At 43.8% G+C, this 21,746-nt stretch overlaps 1 protein-coding gene across 1 annotated transcript in view; it reads right to left on the bottom strand.

Moving 5' to 3' along the window:
• The window catches only part of ELL3 (elongation factor for RNA polymerase II 3), a 434,242-nt gene that overhangs the window by 192,412 nt on the left and 220,084 nt on the right, over nucleotides 1-21,746 (bottom strand). Inside the window, exon 4 of the mRNA XM_044077709.1 lies at nucleotides 2,810-2,973. Within this exon, the coding sequence (XP_043933644.1) occupies nucleotides 2,810-2,973 (164 nt within the window). The remainder of the gene's footprint in view (nucleotides 1-2,809; nucleotides 2,974-21,746) is intronic.

Raw genomic sequence — 21,746 nt, 5'->3', positions numbered from 1 at the left:
ATGATGGCGCATATCCTCTCTGGAGTACTGGCTCAGTTTCTGTTCTGAGGCATTGCTTCATTGCATCGTGTCTGGAATCAGAGTGTACCTACCCATTCATTTTCACTTGCATAGGGCTTTCTGTTTATTGTACTCATGATGGCATCACTGGAACACTCACTATTTATTTCTTGGATAATACTGCAAGTTTTCAGCTAATGACTAATAATAATAAAATGCCACTCACATACCCATAGTGTTAGAATTAAGATGGTCATCTCTGTGACTCATAACATGGATTCAAACAACTTTGTAGCACCCAAACTGCACTAGTAGATTCAAATGCTGTTTACTACAATTCAGATATCAAAAGGCTCACAATGATTCTTTTCCTTGATCTTTCCAGAATCTATTCAGATACTGTGGACTAATGGTTTTACAGTCATGTATCCAAGCATTCGGGAGGGTCAGCTTTAGTAGCAATCTGCCTTTGCTTATTTGACAAAAGGACAATAGACCATTTTTTTAAATTCCACACATATGTCAGCAACCAAAGAAAGTCTGCAGAGGAACTTAAAAATCGGTTTTCTATAGACCACAAAACTCTTCACACTTACCCCATTAAAGAAATCAGCAAAATGGGTGTTGCCTCATGCAAAACCTCTTCTGAACAGAGTAGAAACCATACAATAGTCAGTTTCTTAAAGATTGTAATACCTTTTCTTACACTTGACCTTTCGCATTTAAATGGTGCACTCCACAAAGATACAGTTTTGCAGAGATCTAAATATGAACTTTTCATCTACAAAAAGATCCCACTGCAGCTGAAAATGTCTCATCCAAAAACAGACAAGCAAATAAAGAAGCAAAAAAGACCCTAAAACATTACAATCTACATAAAAAGGGCAGTAAAACATAGCAATCTGGCATCTCGATGAAACTTGAAGTGACACTAAACTGGCTTACCGTCACAACTTACATAGAGTCTACTGAAACAATTTACATAAACTATTCGTGGATTCAGTTTTATCTTAAATTCACATTTTAGCAAATACCATGCAAAAAGCTAACAAACAAATCTATAGGTCACAATCTGAGAATGTTTCTTGACTCATTTGGGCCACTGCCTACCTGCAGCAGTCTCAGTTTCAAACTTTTACACAGCTGAAGTGAAGTGCTTCAGAACAGGATAAGGTTTGGCCTTCTATCTCAGCACTAGAAACACAATTGCAAAACTCCAAAGCATTTAGATTGGTTACCAATCGCTACAAGAATAAAGTTAACTATATTATTTACTTATGCATTTACTTATTACATTTGAGTTTCAGCTTATTCAGGGCATATCCTATTACAACACAGAAATGGAGGAAGAAAATCTCCGTCAGTAAAAAAAAACACTACTAATAAAAATATTACACAGCAATCAGTAAACATCAAACAGTGCATATAAATGTGTCTCACTTTTCTTAAACAGAATTTTAAGTAAACAGTGTTCATGTCCAGCACTGCTGACATTTATCCAGCCAAAGCATCTACATGCAGAGAATGGTGATAATGCTTCAACATTCAAAAAAAAGTCTTAAAATTATAAATTTTAAGGTGTGATATCACAGTCAAAATGTCTCATGCCAAGGAACAACTGGAAAGCTAACAAGTTGCACATTCAAGGCACTTCTGAGCCAAAAACCCAGGCCATTCGCTATGATTTTTGCTTTTTTTTTTTTTTGTACTTAAGTCACTGACCCACAGTTACTCACAAACTTGATATGAGTTTGACCATGTACCTAATCAACTAGATTTTTTTTAAAACATTCCTAAAATTCTCTCACTCTCGACCCTATAAAATGCTACATCTGTCAAGCCACATCTAGCTCTAAATCTGAAACATGTGATAGTCTATCTACCTATCACTGCTCCTGGACATACGCCATCTTCACACATGAATTTAAATCGTCTACTTTCCAGATTTTAAATGCAATTGCTTTTAACCTGTGAGTGCTGAGAAGTATATGTTAACTTGCAACCCTGGGCAGTCCCTCAGACTGGCACACTATCAAACTAAACTAAAAAAGCTACTCTCTAAAGTTGAGTTTGAGGAGTAAAAAACAAACAAAACAAAAAAAGTCATTCAAGCCGTATAAATGCCTATGCATACAAGTGTATATAAATAGCTTGAACAAGTGACTACCGACATCCCTTAGTAACTGGCTGAAGTGCTGGTATTCCACTTCTGCTCCAACAATCATGTTGTCACACACTTTGACAGCTTGTGCTCACCCATTCACCCTGCTCTAACCACACCAGTTCTGTCACAAGTACTTATTAGCCTAAATACCTAATCAAGAATGCATTTAAGATAACAAGAAGAACACAGACTTCTGATCCAATACATGCTATTTTCTTTTGATATTTTGCCACTGGTCAGCTATGAACTTCATAAAATAAAATCTATGTTACTTACTACTTCTTCTGCTTCAGTTTGTTATGTCCTCCTTCCTGCCTGATGACGTAATGAATATTTATGAGATTACAATGACTCTCATGGTAACAGATTGTAAGGTAACAAACAGCAGGGAATAAAACACAAAAGCTAATGAATCCTGAAGATTTGTACAGTACTCAGATCTGGTACATGCAAAATGTAAGAAATATTACAGTTAATATGCTTTACAAAGCTTTACTGCTTTATTCCATGTGTGAGTAGCTCTTTAGTGTTCTACATATGACTGAAGCAGTTTTCTGAGATTTTTATCTTTAGTTAGATTCAAAGAATATTCATGTCCGCCTCATCACAGAAAAAAAACAAGAAATCCCAAACCATTTCACTTACTTCGGTATTGTGTTTCTGGTTTGATCTCGATAGCTGCTCGGCTCCATGATTCCTTCTCTGCTTGTGACATTCGTTCCCGCGTCAGCTTATAAGAGTCATCGGTGGCACATACTGTAATTTTGTCCTGAATCGTACCCTGGCATTCCAGCTGACTCCTGCCAGAACTGTCATGGGGAGGAAGAAAGACAGAATGAGTAGTGTGAACCATGAGACCTTCAATTTCTGCAACATATTCACTACACTTACACATATTTTTGGTCATAACAAACTCTGCTTCATGTAATCCAAGTGCTAACTAAAATGCAAGCATGGTGTCCTGAAGAGCATGCTTCAAAAGTTCCCAAACACTGTACATACACTATTTTATGCTTCTTCACTCTGTCATGGTATAATCCTGGATACAAGCAATCTGAACTCCATGAAAACAGAACAAGGCACATTATTGGCAGAGTAATCACCACCTTTTCATCTTAACTTTCACCATGCTAATAAACTCTCAAGTTTTTGCAGTATCAGTGGGGTAACACTCGCCTTTGGTGCAGAAGGCTGTGCAGCATATGGGGGGGGGGGGGTGCTGCACTCTAGAGTGCACCATTCTTTGGATGAGATGTTAAACTGAGCCACATCTGCCTGAGTTGGTGGTAGCTCAGGTGGATGTAAAAGATCAAAAAGAGTAGGTGAAGTTCCCTTGATGCCCTGGCCAGCCTTCACCTAGTAGTATAAATACCACCCTGGGTCTCCACTGAAAAGAGTCTACTACCCTAGTGGGGCTAACCTGGTCAACAAAAGATAAATAAAGTGTACCTACACAGCTGGTAATCTTTTATATGCAATAACACTAACAGGTAAACTGCAGTTAATCATGTAGTAGCAGAGGCACTCTGTAGTTGTCATAAAGTTTAACTCCTGATAACTAACTTACTGCAGGTTAACTGTACTGATACAGCTGGTAATCTTTTACTGCTGGTAATCAACATATTGCAGTGCCACACATTTTGGGGGAATATTAGCTTTACATCTTTTAGTATATTTTAAAGCAACTCTGCTGTAAAACAAAGACGCACTAGTTCATAACCCAGATATTCACGTGGCATTCCTAATTACAACTGCATTGTTACAAACCACTTTCCTGAAGTAAAGAGATTTACAGTGACATTTCATTGTGCCTATGTGTAACACTACAAATGAGGTTTAGAAATACGGCAATCAGGTGAAATGGGTTAGTAAATGGAAGTGATCTGAAACCTATATGCAGAAAGCAGTAGTCATTACTCAAAATCAGTACTGTGTTAGGTTGCTGGAGGCAGTCTCGGTAAACATGAAAGGATTGAAGTACACTTGTCAAAACTACATTCATTGACAGTAGTACCTCATTCTCCAATGTTGTGCAACCTTACAGTTGGTATATATAAGTCTGGAGGTGTTCCCGCACAGGGGGGTTAAGGGGAGCAAGACTCCCTGCAAGAAAAAAAAATTGCTTAGACATTTGTTGAAAGTAATTTTGGAGAACCTTTTTCTAATTTTTTACATTCACTGAAACTGCCTTCAGTGAGTCAACATGAATCCCTCTAAATCAAGTGATAGTTAACACTCAGATTTCTCTCATATTCTTATTTATAACTGTAAGGCAATAAATGGGTTACTTGGGTTATGGCTTCTTTCGGTTTAGTATTATAGAAAACCAATTTCAGCAACTATATCCTAGCTAAATGTACACTTTTAATAAAAAACTGAAACTGTTGTTGGTTGGCTGGATAGCAAGGGGCAAGGTAGTTGTCTATACTGCTGATGACATGAGTTTGGAAATAGACTCGGCCTTGGGTAGGGCTGGCCAGGAGTAATAGGATGAAGTAGCTGATGGTCACTGTTCTATACCAGGGAATGATTTGGGAGAACTGCTAGCTTTGGAAATTCTAGTGTAGACCAGGAATTTGGCAGCTGTACTAGTTCTGTAGGAGAAGTGACTGATACAGTAACATCACTGCATGTCACTCCTCCTAGTAGGGATCATCGGTGGCCATGTCACAAGAGTGGTGGCCATGTCACAAGAGTGATGAAACCTTGCACCTGGTTCATGCCTCCCTAGCTTTGGGACTTCTGCAGTTACGGCCAACTTGCCAAGGGGTCAGGGGTTATGCCTGGTGAAGGAAAACATCTGGGATTTCCCTTTATATCTAGAAAGATACCTGACAAAAGTGGACTGGGTGTGTGGGATAGCCAGCCAGTAGCCAGCAATGGATCCGACAGAACAGCAGCAAGAAAAAAGAAACTGTCACTAAAGTGCTTATGCACTAACTAGGCACTTCGGATAAGAAAAAATGAAAACAAAACAATCCATTAAATAGCAGCAATAAACTAATGAACACGGTGGTGCAGTGGTAGTGTTGTTGCCTCAGAGCAAGAGGTTCTCCCATTCGATTCTCAGCTGGAGCGCCTTCTGTGTGGAGTCTGCATGTCCTCCCCATGGTCGAGTGGTGTCCAAAAGACATGCATGAATGGGCGTGCCTTTGCTGAAGGTTGGGCGTCAAGCTGGCACCTCGGCACCATAAAAATCTACTATCAATCATTAGCGGACCGGAGTTCTGCTGTGGCGACCCCTAACCAGGAAAAGCCGAAAGAAGAAGAAGAAAGTACAGTTTTGTACCTACCATAAATGCAGATGTTTGAGTGTTCACCCTGCTGCAGTCATCACACTTGGGTTACCTGTCGTCAGGCAGTCCCGCAGTCGGCCGGAATTCCAAAGTCTTGGTCCGGCGTCGGTTGCTGTCGCCTCTTCCCTGACGTCAGTGCGCCAGGGGTATATATAATGCAACTGATGCCATTTTCTTCAGTTTTTCTTGCCCCAGATGTCAGGTGCCCCCAAAAAGGTGGTCAGAAATTAGTACCAAATGGAGTAACCACTGCACAAACACAAAATCCCTTCAGCTATAAGCAAATACATCAGTAAGGCACTGAAGAGATTTAGCCAGTAGATCAGAGGGGATGGAGGGAGGGTAACCTGGACTGCAGCAGGGTGAACACTCGAACATCTACATTTATGGTAGGTACAAAACTGTACTATGTTCATCGTGTTTCCATGCTGCAGTCATCACATTTGGGTAGAATCCCAAAGCTAAGGTAGGGGGGAGGTATCATAGAGGGTTAGTGGAGGCTATAAGGCCCTGCAGAACCACAGTGGCGAAGCCTGCCCTGGACTTAGAGTAAAGAGGTAAGTGATAGTGTTTGGTAAAGGTGTGTACTGAACTCCAAGTTGCAGCTTCTAAAATCTCCTTGGTTGGAACCCCCCTGAGAAAGGCTGTAGTGGTAGCTGTTGCCTTGGTAGAGTGGGACCTAATGGTAGCAGGAACTGGTTTCCCATGATGGGTATAGCAGAAACGTATGCAATGACCTATCCATTTAGAAATGGTTTGCTTTGATATAGCCTTCCCTTGAGAAGCTGTAGCATAGGATACAAAGAGCTGGTCAGATTTTCTGAAAGCCTTAGTTTTGTCCAAGTAGTAGCAAAGCTGCCTGTGAATGTCCAAGGAATGCAGGCGTCTCTCACCTTTGTTCTGTGGATTTGGGAAGAAGGTGGGTAAGTGGATGGTTTGATTTAAAGCCACACTGGAAACCACTTTAGGCATAAAGGAAGGATTAGTTCGTAGAGAAACTCTGTCTTTATGAAAAATGAGGAAAGGTTCCACTGCCATTAGTGCCTGTAGCTCTGAGACTCTTCTAGCTGAAGTTATTGCTAGGAGCAGGGCAGTCTTCCATGATAGGAACTGAAGATCTGCAGAGAAAGCTGGTTCAAAGGGAGGTAGCGTTAGTTTTTCCAGAACAAAATTGAGGCCCCATGTTGGTGTAGGAACTCTCCTGGGTGGTCTAATGTTTTTTGTCCCTCTGAAGAACTGCCTTAGAAGAGGATGTGAAAATAAAGGTGGATCCGTATTGTAGTGAGCTGAAATAGCTGAAGCATGGATTTTAATGGAGGAAAAAGAAAGTCCTTTGTGCAACATCTCAGCTAAATACTGTAGAATGTGAGGCATGTGAGGCTGAATTGTGTCTTGGTCTTTAGCTTGGTTCCAGGCACGAAACCTTCTCCATTTGTCCGAATAAGCCTTCCTGGTGCTTGGCCTCCTGGCTTCCAGAATAACATCCAGAACTGCTTGTGAAAGAGGAGCTGATTGGATGTTTAGTTGATTTGCCATGCAGCCAGATTTAAAGTTTTGAGCTGGCTGTGAAGAATCTGATTTATTTATTTATTTTCAGTTTGATTACCGGGGAAGTCCACTGGGCCAGAATGTGCCCATTTTCAGTGGAGGCCCGGGGAGAAAAGCTCCATAAGAAACACAATTAGAGGTTACAAAAAATTCCAAATGCAAAGGTAAAATACATGTATGAATTCATACAAAACAGGTATAGTAAAAGAATAAATTGTCATTGTACATGCAATGAGACAAAGGTTGCAGGTTTTTACATTCAGAGCAATAAGAATCAATTGTCAAGAAATAGGCATCAGTGATTACTGGATAGTTGCGTTATATACATGCTAGGAGTTGAGAGAGAAATTGAATGATCAGAAGGTGATGGGTTAGGTTTGTGTAAGGTAAATAGACAAGGAGAGGAAGTAGTGAAGTTTGCAGCAGGAGTTTAGTAGGCTCTATGGGGAAATTTATTTGTATTTATGTAGGGTGAAAGCAGGAGCATTTGCGTTTCGAAGATATAAATGAGAAAAGTTGTGTCTTGAAAGATTCGGGGTCAGGTATCGTCCTAAGTGAGGGAGGAAGAGAGTTCCATTTTTTGCCTACAATGAAAGAGAGAAGGAGTTGGCCTGCAGGGCGTTTGGGTTTATGAATAGAGATTAAATTTTGATGATCAGATCTCAGGGATCTGGTTGGGATGTAAGGGGGAAGGATGTTTGTTAGTGCTGGGCATTTATTTGGAAAGAATATTAATTTGTGAGCGGTGGTAAGTTGGAGGTAGTCGAGGTAGTTAGGGAGTTCCAGCCAGTTCAATGATTGTAGGGAGAGGCAGTGGTGAGTACAGGTTTTGGATTTGGTTGCGAATTTGGAAATTTTATTATAGCAAGTTTCAAGTTTAGAGGTGATGGAAGAAGACAGGTTAGTTAGAAGAGGGGCTCCATATAGTAAGGAAGGAAGGAGATAGGTAGTTGCTAAAGTATGCCTGGAAGAGTTGGAGAGAAAGCGGTTATTCCTGTAGAGCATACCAAGTTTTGGTGGGTTTTCTTGATGTTTTGTTGTACGTGGATATCAAATTTAAGGTATTCATCTATGGTGATACCAAGGAGTTTTGCAGAAGGAACCACTTCTATGGCAGTGTTGCTTTGGCTAAGGACTTTGAAAGCATTTTTGTCGAAGGAGTAGGCCCTGGTGGGTGGGAAGAGAAGTATTTTAGATGTATTAGAGTTGAGAGAGAGATGGTTGCAGTGCATCCAGTTCTCGGTAGTGGAAAAAGCTATTTGAGTTTTTGACAGTAGTTCTGGCAGGTTGGCAGCGGAGCAAACTAAGGTGGAGTCATCAGCGTATTGGATAACTGTTGTGTCAGGGATGACAGTGTGAAGGTTATTTATGAAGATGTTGAAGAGCATGGGTCCAAGGATGGATCCCTGGGGAACACCGGTGGGTGTGGGCAGGAAGGAGGAGGTAGAGTTATTCCATCTGACAGCTTGTGATCTGTCAGATAGGTAGCTGGAGAACCAGGAGAGGGTTTCAGGGGAGAGATGAAGGTTGGAGAGATGGCAGAGAAGGTGTTTGTGGGAGATAGTGTCGAAGGCTTTAGAAAGATCAAGTAGTGTAGAGGATACTAGTAAACCGGAGTCTCGGGCCCGATTTACTGTTTCTAAGAAGGATAGTAAGGCGGTAATGGTGCTGTGGCCAGGGTGGAAACCATGCTGGGTGGGAGTTATGAGGTTATTTTGGGTTAAGAAAGGCATAAGTTGGTGGTGGACACATTTTTCAAGAATTTTTGATATAGGTGAAAGAAGGGCGATTGGGCGGAAGTTGGAGATATTAGTGTTTTTGCCTCCTTTATGAAGAGGAAGGATGAAGGCAGAATGCCAGAGTTTGGGTACGTAAGATTCTTTTAAAGATCTATTGATTAGGATGCTGACAAGGATGGCAATACCTTCAGCAGCAGTTTTGAGGAAGGAGGAAGGTATGTTGTCAGGGGCATTTGAGCAAGGCTTTAGTTTAGTGAGAAGTCTTTTTATAAAAGTAGTTCGAACAGGTTTGAGATGGAAATTAGGAGGGAAGTTAAGAGGGTAGGAAGGAGTAGAGGAATGAGAGTAGGAAGGATTGTTGTCTGGGAAAGATTTGGTAAGATTAGCTATAGAGTCAGTGAAAAATGTGTTAAAGAGAGAGCTGTGTTGAGATGAGCTTCAACTACCCGAATATAGACTGGGAACATTACTCAAGCCCTAACTTTCTAGCCCAACGGTTCCTGGAGTTCATAAATTTAAATGCCATGGAACAGCTAGTCACTGTTCCCACGAGAGGAGAAAATATACTAGATCTCATTATCACAAACATGGGGACAAAATGCTCCACACCGGAAGTATATCCCTCATTGGTGAGATCTGATCATAAACTAATCTCACTGGAAATCCACATCCGCCCCACCCCAAACAAAAGACCACAGTGAAGAACTTCTCTAAAGCAAACTTCACACTACTCAAGGCTGGTGTGGTATCCTTCAAGGCCCCTGAGCCAGTGGAAACCACAACCCAAGCTGCGGAAGCCCTTACAAATGCCTTCTATGAACACCTCCAGGACTGCATGGATCAGGCAATCCCAAATAAAACCAAGACTCTTTCCACAAAGGGCAAACGTCCAGTCTGGTGGACCCCAGCCATTAACAAACTTTACAATAAGAGGAGAAAGCTATTACATAATAGAACAAAATCCATAAAGGGAAGTCACCCCTGATCATTATTAGTAAAAAATACGAGCACTCATAAAACCAACTAAGGCCAATTTTGAGAGAAAAATTGCCATGGATTCAAAGGACAATCATAAGGCCTTTTTCAGCTATGTTAGGAACAGTACAGTTTTGTACCTACCATAAATGTAGATGTCCGATAGATATGCAACTGCAGTCATAACATATGGGTTGTCCTGCCTCAGGCAGCCCTCGGTCGGCCGTATTCCAAAGTCTGGGTCCGACGTCGGCTGATGTCGCATTTCTCTCCGACGTCAGAGGGGCTGGAGTACATAAGCATCAGCCGACGCCATCTTCTTCAGTGTTTCTTGCCCCAGATGCCAGGCGCCCTCCAAGGAAGGCTGTAATCAAATTGGAAGACAAAACAGGTTTCCAGACAAATAAATAAGCAATAAACAGATACACCATAACAGATATCCCCAGCTAAGGATAACAGGGAGAGGAGTGGACCCAAGGCATAGAGGGGAAGGAGGGAGGGAAAACCCGACTGCAGTTGCATATCTATCGGACATCTACATTTATGGTAGGTACAAAACTGTACTATGTCCTTCAAGAATGCAACTGCAGTCATAACATATGGGTTGAATACCATAGCTTAGCTGGGGGAGGTGGAATGCTCTAAGAAAAGGATGGTGTAGCTATCAATCCCTGCAGGACTGCCGAAGCAAAGCCTGCTCTGGATCTAGAATATAGAGGGAGGTTGTAGTGTTTGGAAAATGTATGCACGGAGCTCCATGTGGCAGCTTCTAGAATGTCTTTTGTAGGCACCCCTCTTAAGAATGCTGTAGAGGTGGCTGTAGCTCTGGTGGAGTGTGGTCTGACAATGGCTGGCACACTCTTTCCATGGAAGGAATAACAGAATCTGATGCAATGCCCAATCCATTTTGAAACTGTCTGTTTGGAAATTGCTTTTCCTTGTACTCCAGGGGCGTAAGCTACAAAAAGCTGATCAGACTTCCTACTGGTCTTGGTTCTGTCCAGGTAGTAGCGAAGTTGTCTGTGAATGTCCAAGGTATGCAACAGTCTTTCCCCTTTGTTCTCAGGACTGGGAAAGAAAGTAGGCAGGTGAATTGCTTGATTTAAAGAAACCCTAGATACCACTTTTGGGAGAAAGGTAGGGTTGGTTCGTAAGGAGACCCTGTCTCTGTGAAAAGTTATGAACGGTGGTATTGCCATTAAGGCCTGTAATTCCTAAACCCTTCTTGCTGAGGTAATGGCCAACAGAAAAGCTGTCTTCCAGGAAAGAAATTGTAAATCCACAGAAGCTGCTGGCTCAAAGGGAGGTAGAGTCAATTTTTCTAGGACATAGTTGAGGTCCCAAGCTGGTACTGGTGCCTTTCTTGGTGGCTTTATATTCTTGATTCCTCTAAGAAATTGCCTTAACAAAGGATGTGAAAACACGGGTGGATCAGTGTTGTATCTAGCTGAGATAGCTGAAGCATGTATTTTTATGGAAGAGTATGAGAGTCCATTATGTAGCATATCTGCCAAATATTCCAGAATGAGTGGAATGCTCAAAAGTGATGCATCATGGCCCTTGGTGGTATTCCAAATGCTGAATCTCTTCCATTTGGCTGAGTAAACCTTTCTGGTGGATGGTCTGCAGGCTTCTGTCAGTATCCGCTGAACTTCCTTGGAGAGAGGTAGATTGAGGTTATTTATGGGATCTCCCAAGCTGTTAGCTGTAGCGTCTGGATGTTGGGATGAACTGTCCTGAAGTTGTGTTGAGTCAAAAGTTGGGGCCATTGGGGAAGGGCCCACGTTTTGTTGTGACATATGCTCCGTAGTAGTGGGTACCAGTGTTGTCTTGGCCAGTCTGGAGCTATTAGGATCCCCTTGGGCTGCTCTAGTTTGATTTATAGTAACACTGTGGTCATCAGTGGCAGAGGTGGAAATGCATAGATCTTTAGGGAGCTCCAGTTGAATGAGAGAGCATCTATTTTCCATGCTTGTGGATGATATGTCCTTGAACAGAACCTTTGTAAGTGATGATTGAGGTGGGAGGCAAATAGGTCTACGTCCGGCCTGCCTCATGTCGAGGTGAGTCGTATAAAGATTTCTGGATGTAATCTCCATTCGTGGGGGTCTAGGAAATTCCTGCTTAAGACTGTCCGCCAGAACATTGTCTTTGCCTGGAACAAACTGGGATTGCAACTGTATGTTTAGGCTCAGTGATTTTTCCCAAAGATTCATAGTCAATCTGCAAAGGGGGTAAGAATGAGTGCCCCCCTGCTTGTTTATGTACCACATCACAGTGGGTGTTGACTGTCCGTATTAGTAGTCGGCCTTGTTGTAGTTGTTGTCCAAAGGCCTCGATGGCATGCATTACTGCCAGCATTTCTTTTTGGTTGATATGCAGATGTGTTTCCTTTGGAGACCATTGTCCTTGAATACATCTGCCCTCCATGTGCGCCCCCATCCAAGGTCTGAGGCGTCTGTGGTCATGGTCTGTGTTATCTGAGGTTTTTTGAATGACATACCTGTGTTTGTCTGGCTTACTGAGGCCCACCATAGAAATTCCTTTTGAAGACATGGAATGAGTGGTATGGTTGCTTCTAGGTTGTTGCTGTGTTGAGACCATAAGCTTTTTAGGTACCATTGAAGCTTTCTCATGTGTAGTCTTGCTTGTGGAACCAGGAGAATGCAAGATGTCATGTAACCACTGGGTGAGCTTGGCTAAATTTTTGAAGTAATGAGTTAACTTCTTTTGCTTGTTTTCTGTCAGGTAAGCCATTTGAGAGGCTGTGTCTAGTTTGGCTCCTAAGAAGGTAATTTGCTGGGATGGCTGAAGTCTTGACTTTTGAAAGTTGACTGTGTATCCCAGAGCCTGTAGCAAGTGTATGACATAATTCAAGTTTTTTGTCAAGGTTAGTTTGTCGTCCGCTTGTATGAGGCAGTCGTCCAGGTACGGGTAGATCTGAATCCCCTGGAGCCTGCAATGAGCAATTACTGAAGCCAGGCATTTTGTGAATACTCTGGGCGCAGTAGATAAGCCAAATGGCAATGCTGAGAATTGATAATGCTCTGGCCCTGCAAGAAATCTGAGGCATCTTCTGCAGCTGTGTCTGATAGGGACATGCAGGTATGCCTCCTTGAGGTCCAGAGTAATCAGCCAAGACCCCTTGCCCAGCATGGGAAGGAGTTGCTGTAGAGTCAGCATTTTGAACTTTGGTACTATGAGAAAAGTGTTTAAAGCGGACAAGTCCAGTATTGGTCTCCACTGAGTTTCTTTTCTTGGAACAAGGAACAGTCTTGAGTAAAACCCCTGACCTTGTTCTTGTTGTGGAACTTTTTCTATTGCTTTGATTTGAGCAAGCAGAGAAATTTGCTTGATAGCCTCTGCCCTCTGATTTTGTGGAAGGTTTGGCATGCCTTGTTTTCTTGGCAAGGTATGAAAATGGAACCTGTAACCATGGTCTATAATGTCCAAAATCCATTTGTCCTTTGTCAGTTTGTGCCAATTTTTTGAAAACAGAGATAATTTTCCACCCAAAGGAGCTTCTGCTTGCTCCTTGGTCAGCGGAAGTAGAGGAAAGTCATTGAGGTTGTCCCTGTGGGGCAGGAGAAACCCCTGTGTCACTTCTTTGGTTTGCTGGTTGCCATTGTCGTCCCCTGTAGGATCCTCTGTATTGGCCTCTTCCTTGGGCACGCCTGTTTTTGCCCCTTTGAAATCTTTCAGGATTAGGAAAGGACCAGTTTTTAGAAGGCCAGTTCCTGCTGAATCTGGGTGGCTGAACCTGGAGGAAATCTTTGACTGTCTGAACTGACTTGGCTTTTTCCTCAATGGACTTTAACACATCTTTAGCATTAGCACCAAAAAGCTTGTTCTTTTCCAAGGGTGCATCAAGAAGTTTTGCCTTAACATGATCTGGTAATGGCTGTTCTTTTAACCATGCATGTCTACGAATGACCGCCCCTGTCATAGCTGCCCTACATGAAGCTTCCAATGCATCATATCCACACTGTAAAAAGTGATTGCTAACTTGCTGAGAATTATGCACAGCCTCCTGCAAAGACTTCCTATCTAAAGGTTCAGGGGAGGCCAATCTTTTCTGTAAATCATCTAACAGGTAATCCTAATATTGAAACATGTGAAAGAGACAATTGAGAGCTCTCATAGATAAAGTAGTGGAGGTGTAAACCTTCTTCCCCATCTCTCTAAGGACCTTGCTTCTCTGTCGGAAGGCAAAGGGTTTTTGGAGGTGGTAGCTGAAACCCCTTTAGGCCCCTGGGAAATTGTTTCTAAATCAACAGCATGGGCCCTAAAGAAATGAGAATGGGTTTCTGGGACCCTATAGTATCTGTCAGGCTTGACAGGAGCAGGAGGAAGAGTATCAGGGGTAACACTGGAGTCAGAATATAAATCATCAAAAACATCAAGCACAGGAGGTATAGCTAAGGGTCTGTGTTGGGGCTTTTTAAGGAAGGTTCGAAGGCGCTTTCTGGAATCTGAATATTCCTGGCCTTGCCACTTAAAATGCTCCCTCATGGAATGCAGAACTTCCCCAAAAGAAATATCCTCAGGAGGAGAGGCCGAGGGAATGGAGTCCTCTGCATCTGAGTCCTCATAGGTCTGGAAGGGCTCTTCCTGGCTTTCGGAGAGAACAGAGTCCTCAGAATCTTCATCTGAAGGAAGAGGGTCAGAGGGTTCAACCCTGGGCCTCTTATCAGGAGGAGGCTGGGATCCTCTCTCAGGATGGGCCTGGGAACCTCTGATCAGGGAAATTAAATCTGCGGCCATAGTCATGATTTGAGATTCAGGAGTAGGCTGAGGTAAGGTTTTAGCAGTAAGATGCTTGGACTTGCTGGCTGCCTTAGCACGTGTGTAGGCCTTGATAGACATGGCCATGGGAGGCCTAGCCGCTCCATGTGCAGGAGTGACCTTATCAACAGCAATGGTCTCGGGCATTTCCTCGATTTCAGTATCCGGAGGAAAGTCAATAACTGGTGTCGGAGTGGCCTCCGGTATCGGAGGTATCGGTAATGTGGCGTCTTCGGTTCGGAGCGGTGGAATAACCGCCTCAGAGGGAACCGGGGCACTCGCGGTTAGTTTTGGCGTGGTGTCGGTGGAAGACGCGGGCCAAGGATGTCGGTCCCGGTCTTTTCGTTTCTTAGGAGTCTGCGTTGTCGGAAGTTCCGACGGCATTGTATAATCAAATTTTTCGCCGAAAAAGTCTTCAGCGAACTCCGCCCGGCGCCTGAGAGTGGGCTTATTGAAGCGTGCACAGACAGCACAGGCAGAGACGTCGTGGTCTGGGCCAAGGCAAGGGAGGCAGTAAGAGTGGAAATCCTTATGAGGTATTTGTTTACCACAAGACAAACAATTATTTACTTTTTCAGTAATTTCTGACATCGGCTGAGGCAAGAAAAGGTCCCCAATGGGGTACTTAGCTTTTTTGATGACTTCGGTTTCGAAGAATACAGGAGCTGACCAACCGGCACTTGCGAACTGCTTCTGCTTCGGGCACCGCGTGGCAAGAAAGACTGAAGAAGATGGCGTCGGCTGATGCTTATGTACTCCAGCCACTCTGACGTCGGAGAGAAATGTGACATCAGCCGACGTCGGACCCAGACTTTGGAATCCGGCCGACCGAGGGCTGCCTGAGGCAGGACAACCCATATGTTATGACTGCAGTTGCATTCTTGAAGGACATCTGGGTGGAAACTCCCAGATATGCTCAGAATTAGTCCAAAATGATACAAAAATCACTGAACCCACAGACATTGCCAACATACTGGCAGACAGGTTCAGTGCAAACTTCACCCCCCTCTCCCCCCCTAAAGGAGAGATAACTATCCCAGTGGAGTGTAGCCTCCCAGACATCTCAAATGCGCAGGTGAAAGCTGCTCTCTCTAAAGCTAAAAACAGCATCAATGGGACCGGATGGTGTCCCCGGCTGTGTGCTACACGAGCTAAATGAGGAATTAAACCCGCACATAAGGCAGCTGTTTAATCTCAGCCTTACCACAGGATACGTGCCCAAGGAGTGGCATATGGCAACTGTGGTCCCACTCCACAAAGGCGGTGCCTCTACGGACCCTGGTAATTACCGCCCATAAGCAACAAGTCTAGTCTGCAAAGCTATGGAGAGGATCACAATGGAGCTCATAAACAAAGATATAGGGGACTTGCAGACATTGGACCCAACCCAGTTTGGCTTCGTCAAGGGTAGATCATGCCTTTTGAACTTGGTCGACTTCTTCGAAACAGTCACCAAGGCCATTGATGAGGGAAAGGCAGTCCATACAGCCTACCTTGACCTTGCAAAGGCTTTCAACACAATACCCCACTCGGGTATTGTAGAAAAACTTACCAGCTTAAATGTAAACCCATATGTCACAAGATGGGTTGCAAACTGGCTTAAGGACAGAACCCACAGGGTTAGAGTTGCTGGCGCTATGTCAGACTCCAAGCCGGTCACAAGTGGTGTCCCACAGGGCTCGGTCCTTGGCCCCCTATTGTTCGGCATCTACTTCTCAGAAGTACAGGCCAACATGGGAGGACTTTGGCTGACAAAGTTTGCAGGCGACTGCAAACTGGGCCATAGTGGAAAGTGCATCGGACACGGATATCCTTCAGAAGGGACTCACGGAAACAGATAGCTGGTGCCAGAGCCATGGCCTGAATTTAAACGCCAAAAAATGTATAGTCATACCCTTCGGGAAAAACAAGGTAACCCCAAGCTACCATATAGGTGGCAATCCACTAAGCACAGAAGAGGTTATCAGGGACCTGGGGACCCAGGTTGACAGTGGCCTTTCTTTTGACACTCACGTTGCTAAAGTGGTTAGAAAGACCTTCTACATTGCCCACCTGATCATGAAGGGATTCACATCCAGATCTAGTGAGGTTATTGTTCCCCTGTACTCTTCACTTATCAGACCAATGATCGAGTACAATGCCCCATTCGGGATGTATCTCACCCGACATCTGCAGCAATTGGAGAGAGACCCCAAAAGTTCCTCACCAAAAGGATAAAGGGACTCCAAAATCTGTCATATGCTGCCAGATTGAAGAAACTCCAGCTCTATTCAGTCGCATACCATCTGCTCAGAGGTGACCTGTGCCTGACATACAAGGCCATGTCCAACCCAGAATTAATGGACATGCTCCACCTCAAAAAATTCAAATCCACCAAAACCACTAGAGCAAGCGACTTAAACCTTAGCACGGACATAAATAGGACGTGCTGGAGGGATAGATTTATCACTCAGAGACTCCCTATGCTGTGGAATAAAATCCCGGTCCATGTGAGGCAGAGCACCTTGCTGGCTCTGTTCAAGAGAAATCTTGACCTGTGGATGGGAGATCGTAGGTTTACCCCGGGAATCATCTCTGTGTCACTGCTGGACAGAGGCACAACAAACTAATGGGCACAGTATTTTTTCATATAAGGGGTGGCGTAAGCCACAAAAATTTGGGCTAGGCTTATAAATGCCTTAGGGAAGACAGCCTAGTATAAACCTATGAACCTATGAGTTCTGAGTCAGTTATGCTAGGGTCTGGGCAGGGATTATTCCTGGATCCTGGGTGGAGTAGGGAATTAATAGATTTCCAGAATTGTTTTGAGTTAACGTTATTGTTAGACTGAAGTTTATTATAATAGTTTTTTTTTATCAGAGGTGATTAGTTTTTTTGCTTGGTTGCGAAGTTGGGTGTATTGAAGCAGGGTGGAAGGCATCTTATTTTTCTGGTAGAGCTTCCAGTATTTGTCCCTACAATTCATGATTTGTTTGGTTTCTTTGGAAAGCCATGGAGCAGAATTAGTTTTGACTCATTTGTTTCTTGGTGGGGCTTGAGAGTTGAGAATTTTTAGGAAAATGGAGTTAAAATGTTCTACTGCGTTGTCAAGGGGAAGAGTATTTAGGATTTGCCAGTTAATGTGATTGTTTTGTTGTGTAAGCAAATGGGGGATTTGAGGCAATATCCATGGTGGGCTGTTGGGCCATATTTTTCAATAGTGGATACGAGTGCTGGCATGGCCAGTCTGGGGCTATGAGAGTCAGTCGTGGTCTCTCCTTTTTGACTTTCAAAAGAACCTTTATGAGGAGAGGCAATGGAGGGAAGGCATATACTGTCAGGTTTTTCCAACTGAAAGAGAGAGCATCCACTTTTCAAGCTTGATGGTGAAATGTCCTTGTACAAAATTTTGTTAGTTGATAGTTTTGAGGACTGGCAAACAGGTCTATGTCTGGAAGGCCCCATTTTTGAGTTATCATTGCAAATATTTGTGGATCTAGTTTCCACTCGTGGGGATCCTTGATGTTTCTGCTGAGGTCGTCTGCCAATGTGTTCTTCTGTCCTGGCAGGAATTGAGCTTGTAACTGGACTTGGTAGGCCAGAGCTGTGTTCCATAAGATCATTGCTTGCCTGCATAGAGGGTAGGAATGTGTACCCCCTTGTTTGTTTATGTACCACATTACTGTGGTGTTGTCCGTCTTTATTGCAAGTTGTCCTGGATGTAATAGATCCTTGAAGGCTGTCAGAGCTTTCTGTACAGCTAGCATCTCTTTGATTTATGTGCAGATTTCTTTGATCTGCAGTCCATAGGCCTTGAATGCATTGTCCTGCCATGTGTGCCCCAGGCGTAGTCTGAAGCATCTGTTGTGCTAGTTTGCCTGGCTGGGGCAAGGTGAAAGGCTGACCCTTGTTGAGGTGACATGCCTGTGACCACCATAGAAATTCCTGTTGTAGGCAGGGAATGAGAGATATCATTGTGTCCAAGCTGTGGCTGTGTTGAGACCATACGCTTTTTAGGTACCCCTGTAATTTCCTCATATGCAGCTTTGCAAATGGTATTATTAGTATGCAAGATGCCATGAAGCCCAAGGCCTGCAGAATTTTTCTTGCAGTTAATTGGGTCTTTGTTGCCATCGTCTTGAAATATTGAGTCAGTTGTAGTTGCTTGTCTGGCATAAGATAAGCCTTCTGGGCTGTTGTATTCAAGCTGGCACCCAGGAATGTCATTTTTTGTAAGGGTACTAGTTTTGACTTCTTTTCGTTCACTGTGTACCCCAGGCAGTTTAGTAGATGCTTTGCAAAGGCCAGATGTTGTAAGAGAATGTCTTTGCTTTCTGCTTGGATGAGGCAGTCGTCCAGGTATGGATATATTTGAATTCCTCTTTGACTGCAGTATGCAATTACTGGTGCCAGGCATTTTGTGAAAACTCTGGGCACAGTAGATAAGCCAAAGGGCAGTGCAGAGAATTGGTAATGGGTTGAACCTGTAATGAAATGGAGGTATCTTCTGCAACTTTGTCTGATAGGGACATGCAGGTATGCCTCCTTGAGGTCCAACGTTACTAGCCATGCTTCCTTGCCCAACATGGGAAGTAGCTGCTGTAGTGTTAGCATCTTGAATTTGGGTACTTGTAAGTAAGTGTTTAGAATTGAAAGGTCCAGAATTGGTCTCCAGGCATTGTCCTTTCTGGGCACTAGAAAGATTCTTGAGTAAAATCCTTGGCCTTGCTCTCGAGTAGGTACCAGCTGAATGGCTCTCATGTCCATGAGAGCTGTAATTTGCTTTTGTGCCTCTGCCCATTGATTTTGTGGCAGGTTTGGCATTCCTCTTTTCATTGGCAAGGTGTGAAAGTGGAATCTGTATCCTCGTAAAATTATGTCTAGGACCCATTTGTCCTTTGTGACAATGTGCCAGTTGTTTGCAAAAAGTGCGAGTTTTCCCCCCAAGGGGGCTGCCAAGAGAGTATTGCTTGGCCAGATGAGGTGCAAGTCATTGAGTTTGCCTTCTGGTGGATTGAGACCTGTCTTCTCCTCCCTTCTGTGTTGTAGTGCCCCATTGACGAGGTTTATACTGGGCTTGTGGTTGTCCTCTGCCCCTTGGGCATCTGCATTTACCCCTCTGTGGTCTGTCAGTGGCTGGAAAGGACCAATTTTTTGTTGGCCAGTTTCTGCTGAAACGAGGGGGTTGTACCTGTAGGAAATCTTTGACTGTCTGCATAGATTTTGCCTTATCCTCCATTTTCTTTAAAACTTCTTCTGCTTTAACTCCAAAAAGAACATCCTGCTGTAAGGGAGCATCTAATAGTTTTGCTTTAACATGATCAGGCAGAGTTTGTTCCTTTAACCAAGCATGCCTACGTATAACAGACCCAGTGACAGCTGCTCTGCAGGAGGCCTCCAAAGAATCAAACCCACATTGTAAGGTATGTTTGCCCACCTGCTCAGTGGCATGCAACAGATCCTGTACTTCTTTCAATTCAGATTGTTGAGGGAGAGTGGTTATTCTTTGCTTTAACTGAGAAATTAGGAATTTCTGATACTTAAGCATGTAAAATTGACAATTCAGTGCCCTCATAGCTAGTGTGGCTGAGGTGTAAACCTTTTTCCCCCACCTGTCTAGTGCTCTGGAATCCCTCTCAGAAGGTACTGGGTTTTTAGCCATAGAAGCCTTAGCCCCCTTGGGACCCTGGGAGATAGTCTTTGGGTCAGCTACAGGGCTTTTGTAAAGTAATTTGTGGGAATCAGGCACTCTATAGTATCTGTCGGGCTTAGGCAGAGCAGGAGGTAGAGAGTCTGGGTTGAAACTGGATTCTAAATAGACATCATCCACAATGTCCAAAACTGGTGGGATGGCAAGTGGTCTGTGTTGGGGGAGTAAAAGAAACTCTCTGAGCCTTTTCTTTGAGTCAGAGTAGTCCTGACCTTCCCAGTGAAAATGTTCCCTCATAGTGTGTAAAGTTTCCCCAAAGGAGTAGTCTTCAGGAGGAGAAGCTGAGGGAATAGAGTCCTCAGCATCAGAATCTTCATAAGGAGAGAAGGAGCAATCTTGGTTCTCAGAGGAGTCTGAAGTAATGGACACTTGTTCAGAGGATGCATAATCTTCCTCTTATATAGGCCTTTTGTCAGGAGGGGGCTGGGAACCCCTGATTAAAGAAATCAAATCTTCAGCCATTTTGAGCATCTGTTTCTTAGGCATGGGGCCTTGAACAGGAGACTGAAGTGCAGTCCTTTTAGATTTAGAAGGAGTCTTCGACTTAGAAAATGTTTTAATGGTGAGAGTCGTCGGTCTGAAAACGCCTTCAGAAACTGATGGCGTTTCTGTAGCACCGACGTCTTTTGTAGTAAAGTCGTCGGAAGGGCCTGAACTAAAAGGCTGCATCGGCCTGGTACATTCCGCCAAAATTTCTGTAGCGGTCTCGGGTTCCAGATCTGCAGTAGTCAGGGGCTGCGTCGGAGCCTCACTGAGGACCGGAGACCAGATCAGCCGAGGCCTCGGAATCTGGCTTAGGCCTGGGCTGTCTGTCCTTATCCCTGCGTTTTTTGTGCACGCCGGTAGTCGGTTGCTCCGATGGCATGGTGTAGTTAAATTTCCTACCGAAGTAGTGTCGAGCGAAATCAAAGCGTCTTTTAATAGTATGCTTATTAAACCTAGCACAAAACCGACAAGTAGTGACATTGTGGTCTGGGCCTAGGCAAGGTATGCAATAAGAATGAAAATCCTTATGAGGTATTTGCTTCCCACAAGAAATACAACTGTTAACTTTTTCTGACATCGGTCTGAGGCAAGAAAAGTTTCCCCAACAGGGTACTTAGCTTTATAGAAGACTTTGGTCTGAAATTCGAATTCGAAAATCTCAGGAGCCGGCCGACCGGCACTTGCGAACTGCTTCTGCTTCGGGCACCGCGCAGCAAGAAAGACTGAAGAAAATGGCGTCGGTTGCATTATATATACCCCTGGCGCACTGACGTCAGGGAAGAGGCGACAGCAACCGATGCCGGACCAAGACTTTGGAATTCCGGCCGACTGCGGGACCGCCTGATGACAGGATAACCCAAGTGTAATGACTGCAGCAGGGTAACACGATGAACATCAACAACATTATAACATTCATCCAAAACAGGTAAGTTTAGTAGGGGAAATGAGACATTAAAAGCATCATTCATTTCTCACTCCTCTAAACCCAAAGGGACCTCACCATTTCACCTCTAGCCAAACACCCACACCATCTTTTGAACATCCTGTACTTCTTATTCCTAAAC

Source organism: Protopterus annectens, chromosome 7.part0 (assembly GCF_019279795.1).
Source record: "Protopterus annectens isolate FY-2018-M chromosome 7.part0, PAN1.0, whole genome shotgun sequence".
Taxonomy (NCBI): Eukaryota; Metazoa; Chordata; order Ceratodontiformes; family Protopteridae; genus Protopterus; species Protopterus annectens.
This window is presented reverse-complemented; position numbering and strand designations above follow the sequence as displayed.